Source organism: Cryptotermes secundus, unplaced genomic scaffold (genome assembly GCF_002891405.2).
Source record: "Cryptotermes secundus unplaced genomic scaffold, Csec_1.0 scaffold971, whole genome shotgun sequence".
Lineage (NCBI taxonomy): Eukaryota > Metazoa > Arthropoda > Insecta > Blattodea > Kalotermitidae > Cryptotermes > Cryptotermes secundus.
This window is the reverse complement of record NW_019727793.1, coordinates 6430-20362: the sequence shown is the minus strand read 5'-3', so window position 1 is coordinate 20362 and position 13933 is coordinate 6430. Positions and strand designations below refer to the sequence as shown.

At 40.2% G+C, this 13933-nt stretch overlaps 2 protein-coding genes across 7 annotated transcripts in view; one reads left to right on the top strand and one right to left on the bottom strand.

Annotated features, from left to right (window-relative positions):
- Nucleotides 1-661: 661 nt before the first annotated feature.
- Nucleotides 662-4218, bottom strand: LOC111865035 (RWD domain-containing protein 3-like). 6 transcript variants are annotated; one of them, XR_002842889.2, is made up of 3 exons: nt 4138-4218; nt 2807-3045; nt 662-1444 (listed from the first exon to the last, which is right to left on the bottom strand). XR_002842889.2 is itself a non-coding variant. In XM_023852740.2 (3 exons), exons 1-3 carry the CDS (start codon nt 4144-4146, stop codon nt 1410-1412), a joined length of 264 nt encoding a protein of 87 aa, XP_023708508.1. In that variant the 5' UTR covers nt 4147-4218; the 3' UTR covers nt 662-1409. The 6 variants fall into 6 exon arrangements, 5 of the variants coding, with proteins under 5 accessions (XP_023708508.1, XP_023708506.1, XP_033607555.1 ...); XM_023852740.2 differs by having other exon boundaries at nt 2826-3045; XM_023852738.2 differs by having other exon boundaries at nt 2878-3045.
- Nucleotides 4219-5211: 993 nt separating this feature from the next.
- LOC111865049 (zinc metalloproteinase nas-13) overlaps nt 5212-13933 on the top strand; it is a 10370-nt gene continuing 1648 nt past the window's right edge. Inside the window, exons 1-5 of the mRNA XM_023852771.2 lie at nt 5212-5294; nt 6317-6466; nt 7262-7419; nt 9808-9967; nt 12184-12317. Coding sequence (XP_023708539.1) covers nt 5234-5294; nt 6317-6466; nt 7262-7419; nt 9808-9967; nt 12184-12317 — 663 coding nt within the window. The 5' untranslated portion in view covers nt 5212-5233. The remainder of the gene's footprint in view (nt 5295-6316; nt 6467-7261; nt 7420-9807; nt 9968-12183; nt 12318-13933) is intronic.

Here is a 13933-nt window from a genome sequence, read left to right as displayed (position 1 = left end):
ACACAGGAACTGTGGCATAACATTATTATATCTGCAAGAAAGACTAATTTCTCTTACACAAGATCTGAAGCTTCCATGGTTACAAACATTCTCATATCTTCTTGGGACTTCAGTCACATCGTGACTGAATTCAAAACCAAAATTTCCAAGACCTGCTCTCCCTCCGTTACTTTGATAAATGTGCAGAGGTCTAGTAAGTTACCAGTAAATACGTCTGCAGTGCTGCTCTGTTACGTGCATGCTGTGCAAATGGTGAGTAGTCAGGTTGCATGATCTCCACTTCCACCACACACCTGGTTCCATGCTGCTAAAACCTGGAACTACGGTCCCTTATGCAGTGCTGCTTACCTGACCTTGCCAGGCCAGAATAGTGAATCTGCCCAAAAGATTTCATGCTCAGAGCTGACGGTACCCTTTGTTACTCCTCTATGTTGATTGCCCCAGAGAACTGATGGTCACATTCCATTGAAAACCATACAAAAGTCAACAGCGCACAAAATTACTCAGCTTTACAAAAAAATAAAAATATCCCCTTTTAAACTTATCAGAGCTCTATGGACCTTCCATACAGCTCGTTACTACAAACCAGCTGATCTATAAATTTTACACACAAGCCTCCACAAATCAGAAGACAGGAGAAAAAATTAAAAAAGAATTTGATGATCATTTTTAATCAGTGACTACAAAATACACATTATCAGAACTTAAAACATAGAAAACAAGAAGATATCCTTGAATAGTTATCTTTGAATGTCCAGTGGTATTTATCAGCATCTGATGTGTGATAAAATTCAACAAGCTTTGATATCTTGACAAAGACTCAAAGCACGTGTAAAAAATCATTCTTCAGCCAAGTGTTCATAACAATATTACTTACAGTGCAACATGATAACTCGCTGTGATTTATCGCAAATCATCACTTATAATCGTTATAATGGTCCTGCATTTCAACTGACTGATACCACAGTTTGAAGACAGGTGCATTTGGTTCATCCTCCACTGAGGTTGTGGTCGACATCATAACACAGCAACTGAGAACTGTAAACTTTAACGTCCTTTAGTGCGTGAATATAAAACTCACGACTCTAAGAGATTATTAGCTGCCACAGAGACCTGGCATCTGGCACCTGTCATGTTCAGCTACAAACAGTGATCCTCAACATAGCTTTCATCAAAATTTTGCATATTGTATGTAAAATACAAAATTCTACAACTACAAAGTTTACTCTGAAAGTTGTCTCACATATGACTCATATATATCTTTGAGTCCAGCCTCTATGAAGAAGCGCTTTAATTCATCTGCAGAGTTCAGCTCCTGAACTACGAATCTGTCTTCAATTGGAGGGCCCTGCACTTCAGCAATGACAGTCATCATTCGCTCCTTGCATTTCCTGCCCTTGGAATCCACATCAATACACTGTGTCCGATGGCGGGATAGATACTCCTGCAAACAAATGCCACAGTTATTGTGAAGGATAACAGAATACATGACGATATAACCCAGAAGATAGAAATCTTCACTACAGTAATTGTTTGAAAGATGTAATTCACTCAGTTGCTTTGATTATGTATGACCTGCTCATTAAATCAATATAAGCACGATTGAATGACTGAGTGACTATCTGAAGGGTTTAAAATTAACTTCCATGTCTATTTAAACATGATCATCTGCTTGCCAAATAATCCAGTACAAATACAAACACAAAACTAAGAAGATGCCCAACAGGAAGATGAAGATGGAAACAAGTGAGGAAAGATGTCACACAGAAGGAAGGAGGAACATGAGAGGAAAATGAGGAGCTTCAGGAACATGGACAGAAAAGCTTGATCTAAATGTTTCTGATAACAGCATGTTACATGATTACTATTTGGAAGCTGTCCGCTGCCTCAATTTTTCCAGACACAAGGTTTCAGAAGCTGGACCAAGGAAGGAAAGGTTCCTACTGAGCTGAGTCCATCAGAAAGTCATTCTCAATCACTGGACCTAATGGTCACATAGAATAGCAATTATATGATGATACTACAGATCACATACCTAAGCAAACCATCTGACATTACCCATGTGGTAACAATCAGACTTTACCACTGAATACACTGGTATAGTGGTAATGCTCGACTCATATCTGGGAGGTGTTCAGTTTGAGTCTCAACTGGGGAACTGGCTATCCTGACTGAAGCTTTTTGTGGTTTTCCTCAGTCCTTCCAGGCAAATCCAAGGATAGTACATACATTGGGCCACAATCAACTACTTCCAAATAGTTTCCATTTCATCTGTCACGGCAACAGACATTACAAATGCGGTAACAATAAGCAACAACAACATTCATTGAGGCAGACAGATAATTTTATTACAAACTTAATTTAAGCCATTTGCAACTATTTTTACTAACAAGATTAAACTTCTAATTTTTACAATTAATATTTGGTATGTTTCCATCCTTTCTTCAATTCTGAGCCTTTTTTCAGATTCCAGGGGGACAGACAGATGCCCAGCATTACCCCCCAACTTTCCAGTGTCCTGGCATGAGTAACTTGACAAACTGCTATCTTGCTGAACTCCTGGAAAACCCAGGCGCTATGACACCAAATCAATCATAACTTCCATTGCTGCCACCTTCTGCTCCTATTCATAACTACCCACTCTGACAAACTGACAGAAAAGCAAGGATTAGTATTTTATACATTAGGACGGGTGATGACACAGTGAAATGATGTCAGACGTAAATGACACTTTGTTGCTGCATGTTTTGATTCGCTTTGGATGAAGCTGAAACTTGGAAGAGGTCTTCTAAAAACAAGCTAATACCAGTAAAGGAGCCCTCAACCTGAATGCAGTATCACATAGGCTGGATCTGTGCAGGACTGCACAAGCTGTACCATAATGTCTTCAGTCTGCCCTTGCAGCAGAAGGAGAATCAGTTTCCACTGGAATATGAAAGCTCCCCTCAGACCCAACTCCTGCACCCACTTTGACACTGTACGAATATAGGGTCTCTTGGCTCGCACATGGTCAAGTAACAGGATCACTGTATGATTTGCCATATCCTGAAAATAATTTCATTACAAATTCACTCGCTCTGCAGCAATTTATAATGGCAGTGATAAGAGATTTGCCTTCTGCAATGTGATGTCATGCAGTCCACTACAAGTTTGCCCACATTTACGAGCATTATCACTGACCTTCCAACAAATTACATGACATCACAACTGAAAAAATTGTACTCATGGTCACGTGCTCTGGGAACCTCAAATCCAATATATACATCAGTTTCAGTCAGGGCTGGTGCAACATGATAGGAAAAGTAAAGCATTTGCAAGGAGTAACATCGTTTTATGGTTGGCATATTTTACAAATGCTGCCTTTTTGTCTTTACGTTAAATAATAATCAGTTTCTGCTGCTCTTCTGTTCATAGTGTGACCATTAATTGGCAGTAATTTAAATGCGTTATGTAACAATGCAAATTGGCCCTTCACTCATTGTCTGGGTTACATTACTTGTACGTACAAAATTTCCAAATATTTTGAGTCTCACTTAAACCTCAGTTTAAACTAGCTTCAAACTCTGTTTACCAAAAACTGATGGTGATGGAAATAGTACCCTCCAGTACTGAGGTGATAAATTTTTAAGAATTAAGACACCAATTAACAGGTTTCATAACTGTATCTATAAATTTTGTTTCTCTGACAGACTTTCGAGAAATTATTTTTTAAACGGGAGAAGGGCAAATTTCTCGTCATCTGGGTGGCATTTAGAGCAGCAGTGGTCTTATCTGGCTCAGGACTGGGGCTGGTGAAAGCTATCGTTACTACGGTAATGAAACTTCGGGTTCCATAAAATGCTGGGAAGTTCTTCAGTAGCTGCACAATTCGCGGCTTCTCAAGAAGAGCTCAGCTCCATGAAGTTAGATGGTTGGTTAATGGTCTTGACTTAGGTAAAAGTTTTAATCTGTCACGAACTTTACTATCTGACATGAAAACTTCTTATCTGGATTTAACCTAGATGTATAATAGAGCACTTCTCAACTTCGGAATTTGTAAGTGACTGACGACTCCTTTTCTTCCATACAGCTTTCAGTTTTACACAAATAACATCATTAATCTCAAAAGTATTTCAAATCTATGTTTATACAAATTACATTCAGCATATCCAATAGAATAGAATAACATCCAAATTCAGGACGTCAAACACGTGCGCCAACTTGGAGCAGTAAAATTAAACGCGTCCTGAACCCAGAAGTCCCACATCGACAAAAGCCGCGAAATTTTAATAGCTAGGTACTGTAAACGGGGAACAAAATTCCTACTCTCGATGTCCTTACATATTTTTCAAGTGAATCCTCTACCTGCTACATGTCTGATTGATTTTCACCACCATATGTTGCGTATGTAGATATACTGTCGCGAAGCTGGTAATAATATTACAGATATGATATCGCACTGTTAGACAAGAAATTATTTTTCCTTGTGCTTCATTCCATCTACACCAATTCTATGAAAAAATGCTTAAAATGAAAGTTTAACGTTTTAGTGATGATCAGAGGGTCATTTTGTAGTTTTACCAGAATGACGACAAGTGATTTGGGGTACGGTTGCAAATGGTTGGGAGTTCAATAGCATAAACTGAGCGAATGCTGTGCATTTTCGCTTCGATGATGTTTCGTGGTATAGTAGTTGGTTGGGGCACTATGCTACAAGCCGGAAGGTCGCGGGTTCAAGTCCCGATGAGGTCATTGGATTTTTCCAATTGACCTAATCCTTCCAGCTGCACTATGGCCCTGGGGTCGACTCAGCCTCTAACAGAAATGAGTATCAGGAATATTCGTGGGGGTAAAGGGTGGCCGGCGCGTAGGGCTGACAACTTTGCCGCTATCTATGAGCCGACTGTCTAGAAAATGCGGGAACCTCAACATCTCACAACCCTATTGGCCTCCACGGCCTATTACAGGGATACCTTTACTTTACTTACATTTACTTACATCGTTCGGAAAACCCTACTCGAGATATCTGTATGCACAACCCAAACAAATGTAGTCCGCGGTGAGGTAAGCATGTTTTATCATTCAACAAAGCTTCATTGATAAGATGGACAGAGGCAGTGAGAATGGCTATATCAGGAGTATGATTGTGCGCTTTGATGCACCTTATCTTAAGATAAGTTAGTAAAGATTCCGCCAACTTAGAGGAATTGTATTTAAGGCCCATGTCACAGACGAGATCTGGTAAGTTCTCAAGATGTTTCTCCCTATTGCGATCCTGGCCGTAGCTGTAACCTGCAGCACAGGAAGGGTTATAGGTAAGGCGACGGATAATTTGATGATTCTTAAGTATGATTTTGGGATCTGCAAAAGAATCGGGAAATAAATAATTTTAAAATATCCCGAATTTCAATTAGTCACGAATCTCAAAATTATGCATACGTTTTTCCCTAAAGTCGCTCCTTACGGTTTACAACTTTTCTCATATTGTTGATACGGTAACGAAATTGAGGGCTTGCCTGTCGGATGGTGCTGCGAGGGAACACCACTGATACTCCTGAAGAATTCCATGCGTGCCAGGATTGTACTTCACAATTTATTATATGTTTATGTGTAGTAATATATTCTACGGAGGGCTCTTGTGAACACGGTAATGAACCTTCGGGTTCCGTGAAATGTTGGAAAATTCTTGAGTAGTTGCGCAACTGACGGCTTCTCAAGAAGGGCTCGGCCCCATGGACTTAGTAATGTATACCATGGAAAGAAAAAACAAAAATATATTTATACTGTATTTAATTAGAATTTGTCACAAACCTGCACTTCAAAAAGCAAAACAACGCCTCAAGATGACTCTGTTTCGTTACATGGATTTAAATTAAACAAAACGGAAACAATTTCAACTCGGGAATGCTGCATTCCTCTTGGGCCGAATAGTCCTACGAGAAGAAAAGTGACTTTACATTTTTTTATTTAAAAAGAAGGTAATTAGAAAATGTACCATGTTACAAAACTTGCAGCAAGCGCTAGGCGTTTGAAATGCCTGAAAGTAATGTGGAGGGAGAAAAAAAAAAGAATAAGAAGACTCGAAACCAAACTACGAAATAAAGACAGTCAATTCGTATATTTCATTTCATTTAGTCAAATTGACTACGCAAATCAAATCCTAGAACTTCGAAATACACGACTTAAAATGTTTCCCAAATTTCGGAAAATGTAAAATGACAAGAGTTGAAATACTTAATGTTCACCCGGCTACGTTTTCTAAACAGCCAAAACCACCTGAACAAATTGGTCATCAATATAGGCCGGTTGGTATCGTTAAAGTACGTTTGTCTTGCAGACGTGAGGTCCAAGCAGAGCGCGTGGGAGCTCAGTGGCAAGTTCGAGGGAGACATCGCCCTTTCTGAAAACCAGCTGAGGAACGGTCTGATCGGTTCCTCGACCCTCTGGCCCAACGGAATTGTGCCGTACGTCATAGATGACGTATTCAGTGAGTACCCAGCTGACATCCGTCTGTGCCCAGGTATCAAGATACAAAAGTGTATGTGGGACGTGGAAGTCAATGTCCAGAGTGATCAAAAATGCATAAAAGTAAAAAGTAAAGCTATCCCTGTAACAGGCCGTGAAGGCCCATAGGGTTGTGAGACGTTGAGGGTCCCACATTATCTAGACAATCGGCTCAAAGATGGCGGTGAAGTTGTCAGCCTTACGCGCCGGCCGCGCTTTACTCCCCAGGAAAATTATTTAATTAATTCCTGGTACTCATTTCTGTTAGAGGCTGAGTGAACCCCAGGGCCATAGTGTGGCTGGAAGGATTAGGTCAATTGAAAATAATCCAATAACCTCATCCGGACTTGAAACCGCGACCTTCCGGCTTGTAGCATAGCCCCTCAACCAACTACGCTACCGCGTGCCCCCATCAAAAATGCACATAGAAAGATATAAAGAGGAAATTGATTTCAGAGAGAGCTTGTCACCATTCAGTTCACAATCAGTCTCGTATGTGGAGAATATGCTCCAGTTTACTCGCGGTAACGAGGCTGAAAAGACGAGGAACACGAACAATCCAAATTTCGGGTGTGAACGGCACACCGTGGTGGCTATTGAATATATGAATTCCAAAGGTACGCCCAGCGTCCGATTTCGACAATTATCACGAAATATTGCCCTGAGGGAAAAGTGTACAGAACATAAGAAGTGCCTTCACCTTTCTCTGCAACTTCTATTTGAAACAATTTTTTCTTTAATAAATAAATAAATAAACAGTGAACTGTTTCTTGTGCAGCTGATAAACAAAAAGCCCACATTCTGCACGCTATAGATGAATACCACAGCAAGACACCCATCAGACTGCGTGAATACAACCCAGAAAATGACACAGATTACGTAAAAATAACAGGGGAGAACTCTGGCTGCTGGTCATATGTGGGTCATCAAGGAAAGGTAAGTTAAATCCCAGGCTAACAGGTTTAGGCTGGGGCCACACGAGCGCATGAAGTACGTCCGTTGCAAAGAACGTACTTTATGATGGACGTTGCTGAGGACACCACACAGTTGCAGAATGCGGTACGTAGTTTTTTGTCTGCAATGGAGCCAGAAGAAAGCGTAGCATTCGCCTCTCTTGTTTATTTCTACAACAGACGTCATGACGTTCATTACAATGGACGCATTTTGTGCACTTGTGTGGTCCCAGCCTTAAAGTCAACTTGCAAATATCAACATATTAAACTGTTGTGCCAAATCAATCTGAATAAAAATGTATCTATTTAACAATAAATAGCGCTATCTTCTGGTATGAGAAGCTGTGTTATCTACTGGAAGTTTACCTATGCTTTCGAGGCATGTGCTGCTTCCATCTTCAGGGAGTAAGCCAAGCTACGCTTGCTTATTGCCAGTTGTTTGCTTGGCATACTCTTAGACCTTAAAGACTGATGCAGTACATTCCTCCAGAATGCAGGTGAACTGGTGGCAAACTACACAACATCACATCCCAGAAAATACTCCTTCCTTAGTCACTACAATCAGACATTCAGAGCTCAAATTTTCTTCAAAATTAAGTGGTTCACCATTAGTTCTGTGGCCCTTCTCTGAAGCCACTGCTTTTCCCACCCCAAAAAGTGATACTCCTTCATCCCCTGAAATAAGTTTCTCTTCTTTCTCCCATGACATTTCCACGTCATTTACTCTTCTTTCTGACACTGCTCTTTTAGTGGTTCACAGAACTCGCTGATATGACTCCTGTGACACCCAGGCTAGATATCTTAGGTCTTGAATAACATGCATGCATGAAACTGATGTTCAATGCCACTGGCTTTGTATATCCATTCAGGCTTCATGAAAACACAGCACAAGAGGCTTGAACAGAGTTACCAAGTTTCTGCAACCTGGAAACATGTTAAAGAACTTAAAAGATGAAGAAAGCAGTCTTCTGGGATTTGGCACCGTGTATATGTGGTGTTAACCGACGTTTCGGAGGAACGTATTGCCTCCATCTTCAGGGTAGAAGAAAAAATATAAGAAATCTGCAAGTGAAGAGACCGTGAGAACCGGTAAAAGCAGACTGTGGAGGCGATACGTTCCTCCGAAACGTCGGTTAACACCACATATACACGGTGCCAAATCCCAGAAGACTGCTTTCTTCATAGTCACCTCCATGAAAGCCTCAAATCTTACAACTTAAAAGATGTTTAAATGAATTTAGCCTATGTATAAAAGAGAATTCCACTGCAACCAAACTGGTGTGTGTGTTCTCAACTAATTGATGTTATATTGTGTGTTCTGATTTCTTCTGTGGTTTACATTACATTGCCTATATCTGGACCAAGAGTTCTCGTCACTGGGCTTGGAAGGGAAGAGTTTTTAAGAAAAAAAGTGCAAACTAGAATATCAGTAATTAATATAACATTATCTGTAACTGAGTATATTATATTAATTAATTAAAGCATAACAATAAACTTACATTAGAAATTTGGAAGCAGAAACGTGTAAGAATAATAGTAGCAGCTACTGTTCGTGCTGGTGTCACAGCAACACTTATTGAGGTGCCTCATCCCAGTTTTTGCCCCCCCTCCCACATGAAATAATCTAAGCTGTTTGCTGACAGTCTGCTGAGCTGGGTGGGCACCCTTACACAAAATTTGAAAACCACCAAATTTGCACATATTTTTAAATTGATATGTCACAAAATTCATCTTTCTGTTTTAGGTCAATTTTATCTTTTTTTAGTGAATTACATTATTTAAAACAAATAAGCATACTTCTGTTGTAAATTTTAGTTCCTTCTTCTAATTCTAGTACAGTGCAAAATGAAAAGAACATCGCCAGTGTGCCTCAAGCACCCAAAATTCAGGACCCACTGATCTAGACTGTACAGGATAACATGGTAAGATTGGTGAATAGCAAGCCAGAAAGCATCTGGAGGGACACAGTCTTTAACTAATCAAATTAACATCCAGCCATATGCTTAGGAATAGAGAATAGCTGATGCTACAGCTAGGTCCTGTCTAAGCAGTCCGGATTTTCCACTGTGGTACAGATACTAAAGTACACTGAAAAGAGAATCCAGTAACACTCTAATGATGACATAACAGTCAACATAACTGCTGATGGCCCACCCTCGTTCCCATAGATGGTATCACACACCAAAAGAGATACATGGCCAACTTTGTGAATGCCTCTGACTACGTTTTTTAATTTAATCACTCTCAAGATCTTAAGTAGTGCATCTGCTGAGAGCAAGAGTGGTGCAAAAGTCTCACTTGCTTGGCCATTAATTCACCACTCAGCTTGAAATGAAATGAACTGTTACTAATAAAGTTAAAACAACCTCAGGAACAACAACTGAACCTTCAACCCAATGAACCTGGAGTTGGGTGCTTCCGACTGGGCACAATCGAACATGAGCTGCTCCATGCACTGGGCTTCTTTCACCAGCAGAGTGCTACGGAGAGAGATGATTATGTCACGATCCACTGGGAAAATATACAGGAAGGTAATCCAATCACACTAAATTACAAATGTATGGTTTAATACGTGGTACAGTCATTAAGTTTGTGGACTGTGGTTTTATCGCATCATATTACAAAGTATTCACATACACTTACACTGGCTGCTATGCAAGTCAGCCAACGTTGATATAGCTGCCGAAAACAATGCTGAAACATATTGGCAGGAAATTCCCATACAGCATCTCTTGTGGCATTGACAACCTCTTCGGATGACTGAAAATCTACGATCATGTAGCTTTGCTTTCAAGTGGTGAAAGAGAAAGAAATCACATGGTACGAAATCAGGTGAGTATGAAGGTTGTGGCAAAACGGTGACCTGTTGCCTTACCAGCGCAGGGGCGCTGTCGTGTAGCAACAGCCAGTTCTTCCTACGCCAAAGCTCAGGACGCTTGAGACGAATTGAATCGCATAGACGGATAAGGATCTCCTTGTACCTGTTCTTGTTTACGGTTGCTCCATGTGGGATAAATTCCATGTCAATAATTCCCAACGAGTCAAAAATCAGTTGAAGTATCACCTTGCCTTTTGATCTGTCCTGTTGTGGTTTCTTCTCTCTTGGAGATGATAGCGATTTCCAGATGGCCGACTACAGCTTCAGTTGCGGATAAAGAAAACACCATGTTTCGTCTCCTGTAATGATCTGATTGAGAAACGTCTCATCTTCGTCAGCACTACTGATCAGATCACCACAAATGGTCATGCGATCGTCACATTGGTCTTGCGTCAGAACATGTGGAACACAGCGCTTGGTAACACGCGACATGTTCAGGTCATTAGTCAGAATTTTGTGGCACGTACCATGGCTTATTCCTACTGCTGCTGCAATATCATCTATCGATTGGGTGCGGTTGGCATATTCCAACGTTGCAACTTTTTCAATCTTGCGTTCAGTTCTGACCGTTTTTGGCCGACCACTATGCTCATCATCCTCCAAACTGTCTCTCCCCTGTGCAAAACGTTGGTGCCACTAAAACACGGCACTGCAAAGCTTCTTAGCCGTACACTTACTTCATCATGTTAAATGTTTCGCTAGGGGATTTGCCTAGTTTTTGGCAGAACTTGATGTTTGTCTGTTGTTCAAACTGCCACATTTTTTATTTCTGCCACTCGCATTTAATTGCAGTTCACAATAGAGGCCATAGTTCTGCTTACACTGTTTGTGCAAAACTGCCTCTTGCTGTTATGAACTGACAGGGCATCATATTGTGCCTCAACTTATCCACTGTAGTGTACTGCAACAACACGTTGTGGCCAGTCCACAAACTTATTGACTATGGTAGTATAAGAAGTACTTCAGAGATATCTCTGAAGAAGTATCAAGGGTCATTAGTCAGTATTTTCAGAAAAGTGCTAAATCTAATTTTTGGTCACTTTTATGGGTTTGGGGCATTGGTAATGACAAGCAAGGGGCAGGCAAACCAGGCATTTCCACCTCCCCTCCAGGATGCTTGAAGAAGAAAGCAAAATTGAAAGGAGAAAATATACCAAATATTAATAACAAAAACTATGACTTTTTAAACAAACAATTCTTCTATCCTGAATATCCTACAGCAATTAGTGAAAAGTCTCAAATGGTTTATATGTCTGCAATGTGAATTTCTTGCCTATCCCCCCCCCGCTCTTGCAAAAATTCCTGGTGGTGTCCACGTGTGGGAAGCCATTTTGATTCACAAGGGAGCTACAGACACAGGGAGTATGGGAACCATACAGCTAATCCTCAGCCATCACAAAGGCATACTATTTGTATCTGAAGCATTTTTATCCTTTTCCATCATATCAACTGAAAATAAGAAAATAGCAAAAACTGAAGTACTATATACTGGATATTCTCCATTGTCTTCTTTTGGTGAAAGAAACATATTTTGGAAGCTCTACCTGATCTGTTAGGTCCATTAGATGGAGCTAATCTCTGTCCTTGGAAGTCATGGGAACCAGCTTCAAAATATATTTCTTTAAACAAAAGAGGTGATACAAAATGTCTAGTATTTGCATCACTTCAACAACACACTTTCACCACATACTTTTAGAATATTCATAGGCAGTGTATTTTTTTTAATTCAGGTAAGGTGTGGCTTTAATAAAGAATCACTGCTAGTTGCTGTTATCTTGTTGGTATTGCCTGAAGTTAACTGGTAGGGTCTGCAAGCAGTAGCTATCTCTCTTCTAGTAAATATACAATTGAAATTCTGTTTTATACCAGGGACAGAGAACAACTTCAATAAGTATAATGCAAGCACGATCACCAGTTTTGGAGTTGAGTATGACTACAATAGTGTGATGCATTATGGCGCCTATGCTTTCTCAAAAAATGGAGAGATAACAATTGAATCAAAGGTAAGCTAAGCATTACAGTATACTCTAGATTTTTTCCCCCTTGGCACTACAGTGGCCCTAGGCCTACCTCCATGAACTCCGTTCACTTTGGTTTTTCTCGATCTTACACATACGGTAGGACTCCTTGGGTGAGTGATCAGCTCATCACAAGGCCTCTACCTGTAGACAAACACAGAAAAACGCACACAAACATCCATGCCCTGAGTGGGATTTGAACCCACGATCCCAGCTTCTGAGGGAGCGAAGACAGTGCATGCCTTAGACCGCTCGGCTACCATGACCGGCATTCTCTAGATTATCCATGCTAATTAAAATGGAAGTATGTATAAATAAAGAAAAAACACATTCTGAGATATTTTGGATTGCTGAAAATAGACATTTGGAAATGTATGCATAGCATCTGATTTGTTCAATTGTCTCAGAAACCATGAAACTTAAAACAGAGTTTACTGTACATAAAATGTCTCATTGTTTACTCTACAGCTTCTGTTGAAAACATTTGTAAATATCTAATGAGTTATGCTTGATATATGCACTGAAGGGCATTTATAATGGCCATTGAAACTACCAAATCTAAATTAGAATTAAAATGGACAAATTTTCATACAATTTTCCAATATCCATTTTCATGAAAATCTGTCCAGCAGTTCTTGAGTCGTTTCAGGTGGATAGTAAGCATCCTGGGCATGCCAGTTCATAAATGTGCCTAAAAAAGATGCACAGATAAGCCATAAGCCAGATAATCTGCACATGAATAATCAAGATTATAATGTATTTATTTTGTGTAGATGTTTTCTTATTGGTCTCAGAAAGGATCTGTGCTGGGTTATTAAACTTTCCAAGGACAATCGCACTGCACAAGTCAAAAATCTGAGAAGAGGATGGACACTTTTGTCCAGAGAACTCCAAATATGGCCTGTGTTGAACTTCCTGGCCTCTACACACTTAGCAAAGAATGGGAAATTCATTTCTAAGGCGCAGTTACCCATAAGATGAACTCTCCTTGCGACCATCATTTATGGGTTGCACAAGTTTCAAGTAATACTACATTTTATAAAACCAGTAACGTGTGTACATTTGTAAATAATGTTGATGCTGATGACACTTGCTCAAAGTTGCTTTAAACTAACTACATTTAGCTGAGCCCTTCTTGAGAAGCCAACAGCTGTTTAGCTCAAAGTTTCTTGAAAGTTGTCCCTGTGCTTAACTAATTAAGCACTACACCATCAAGATGTATGAGGGAGTTGACATACAGATCCACATTTGCTTGATCTTGGTACTAGTTGGAGATGAGTGGTCAGCTTCACGCACCGGTCGCCTTACCCCGGGTACCCACTGGATAGGAGGCTGTGTGGGCCCCAGAGCCAGTCTGGATGGCATGGAGAAAATTCTTGATCCTACCAGCACTCCAATTCTAGCCTGTCAGTTGTCCAGCCAGTCGCCATTCATGATACCGACTGCACTATCCCGGCTCCTCAAGAGTTGCTTTAGACAGAGTGTATATATATATATATATATATATATATATAGATCCAACATACACACAGTGTAACTCCATTTAATGTTCAACTCAAGGTTTTCCTTTATTTAACACTGAACTTAAATTATCCAAAGTC

Excerpts from the sequence above, each read along its gene's own strand:
- LOC111865035 (XM_023852738.2), bottom strand. Across the intron at positions 1,445-2,877 it reads GGCAGACTGAAGACATTATG|GAGTATCTATCCCGCCATCG; the intron begins GTACAGCTTGTG and ends ATTTGTTTGCAG.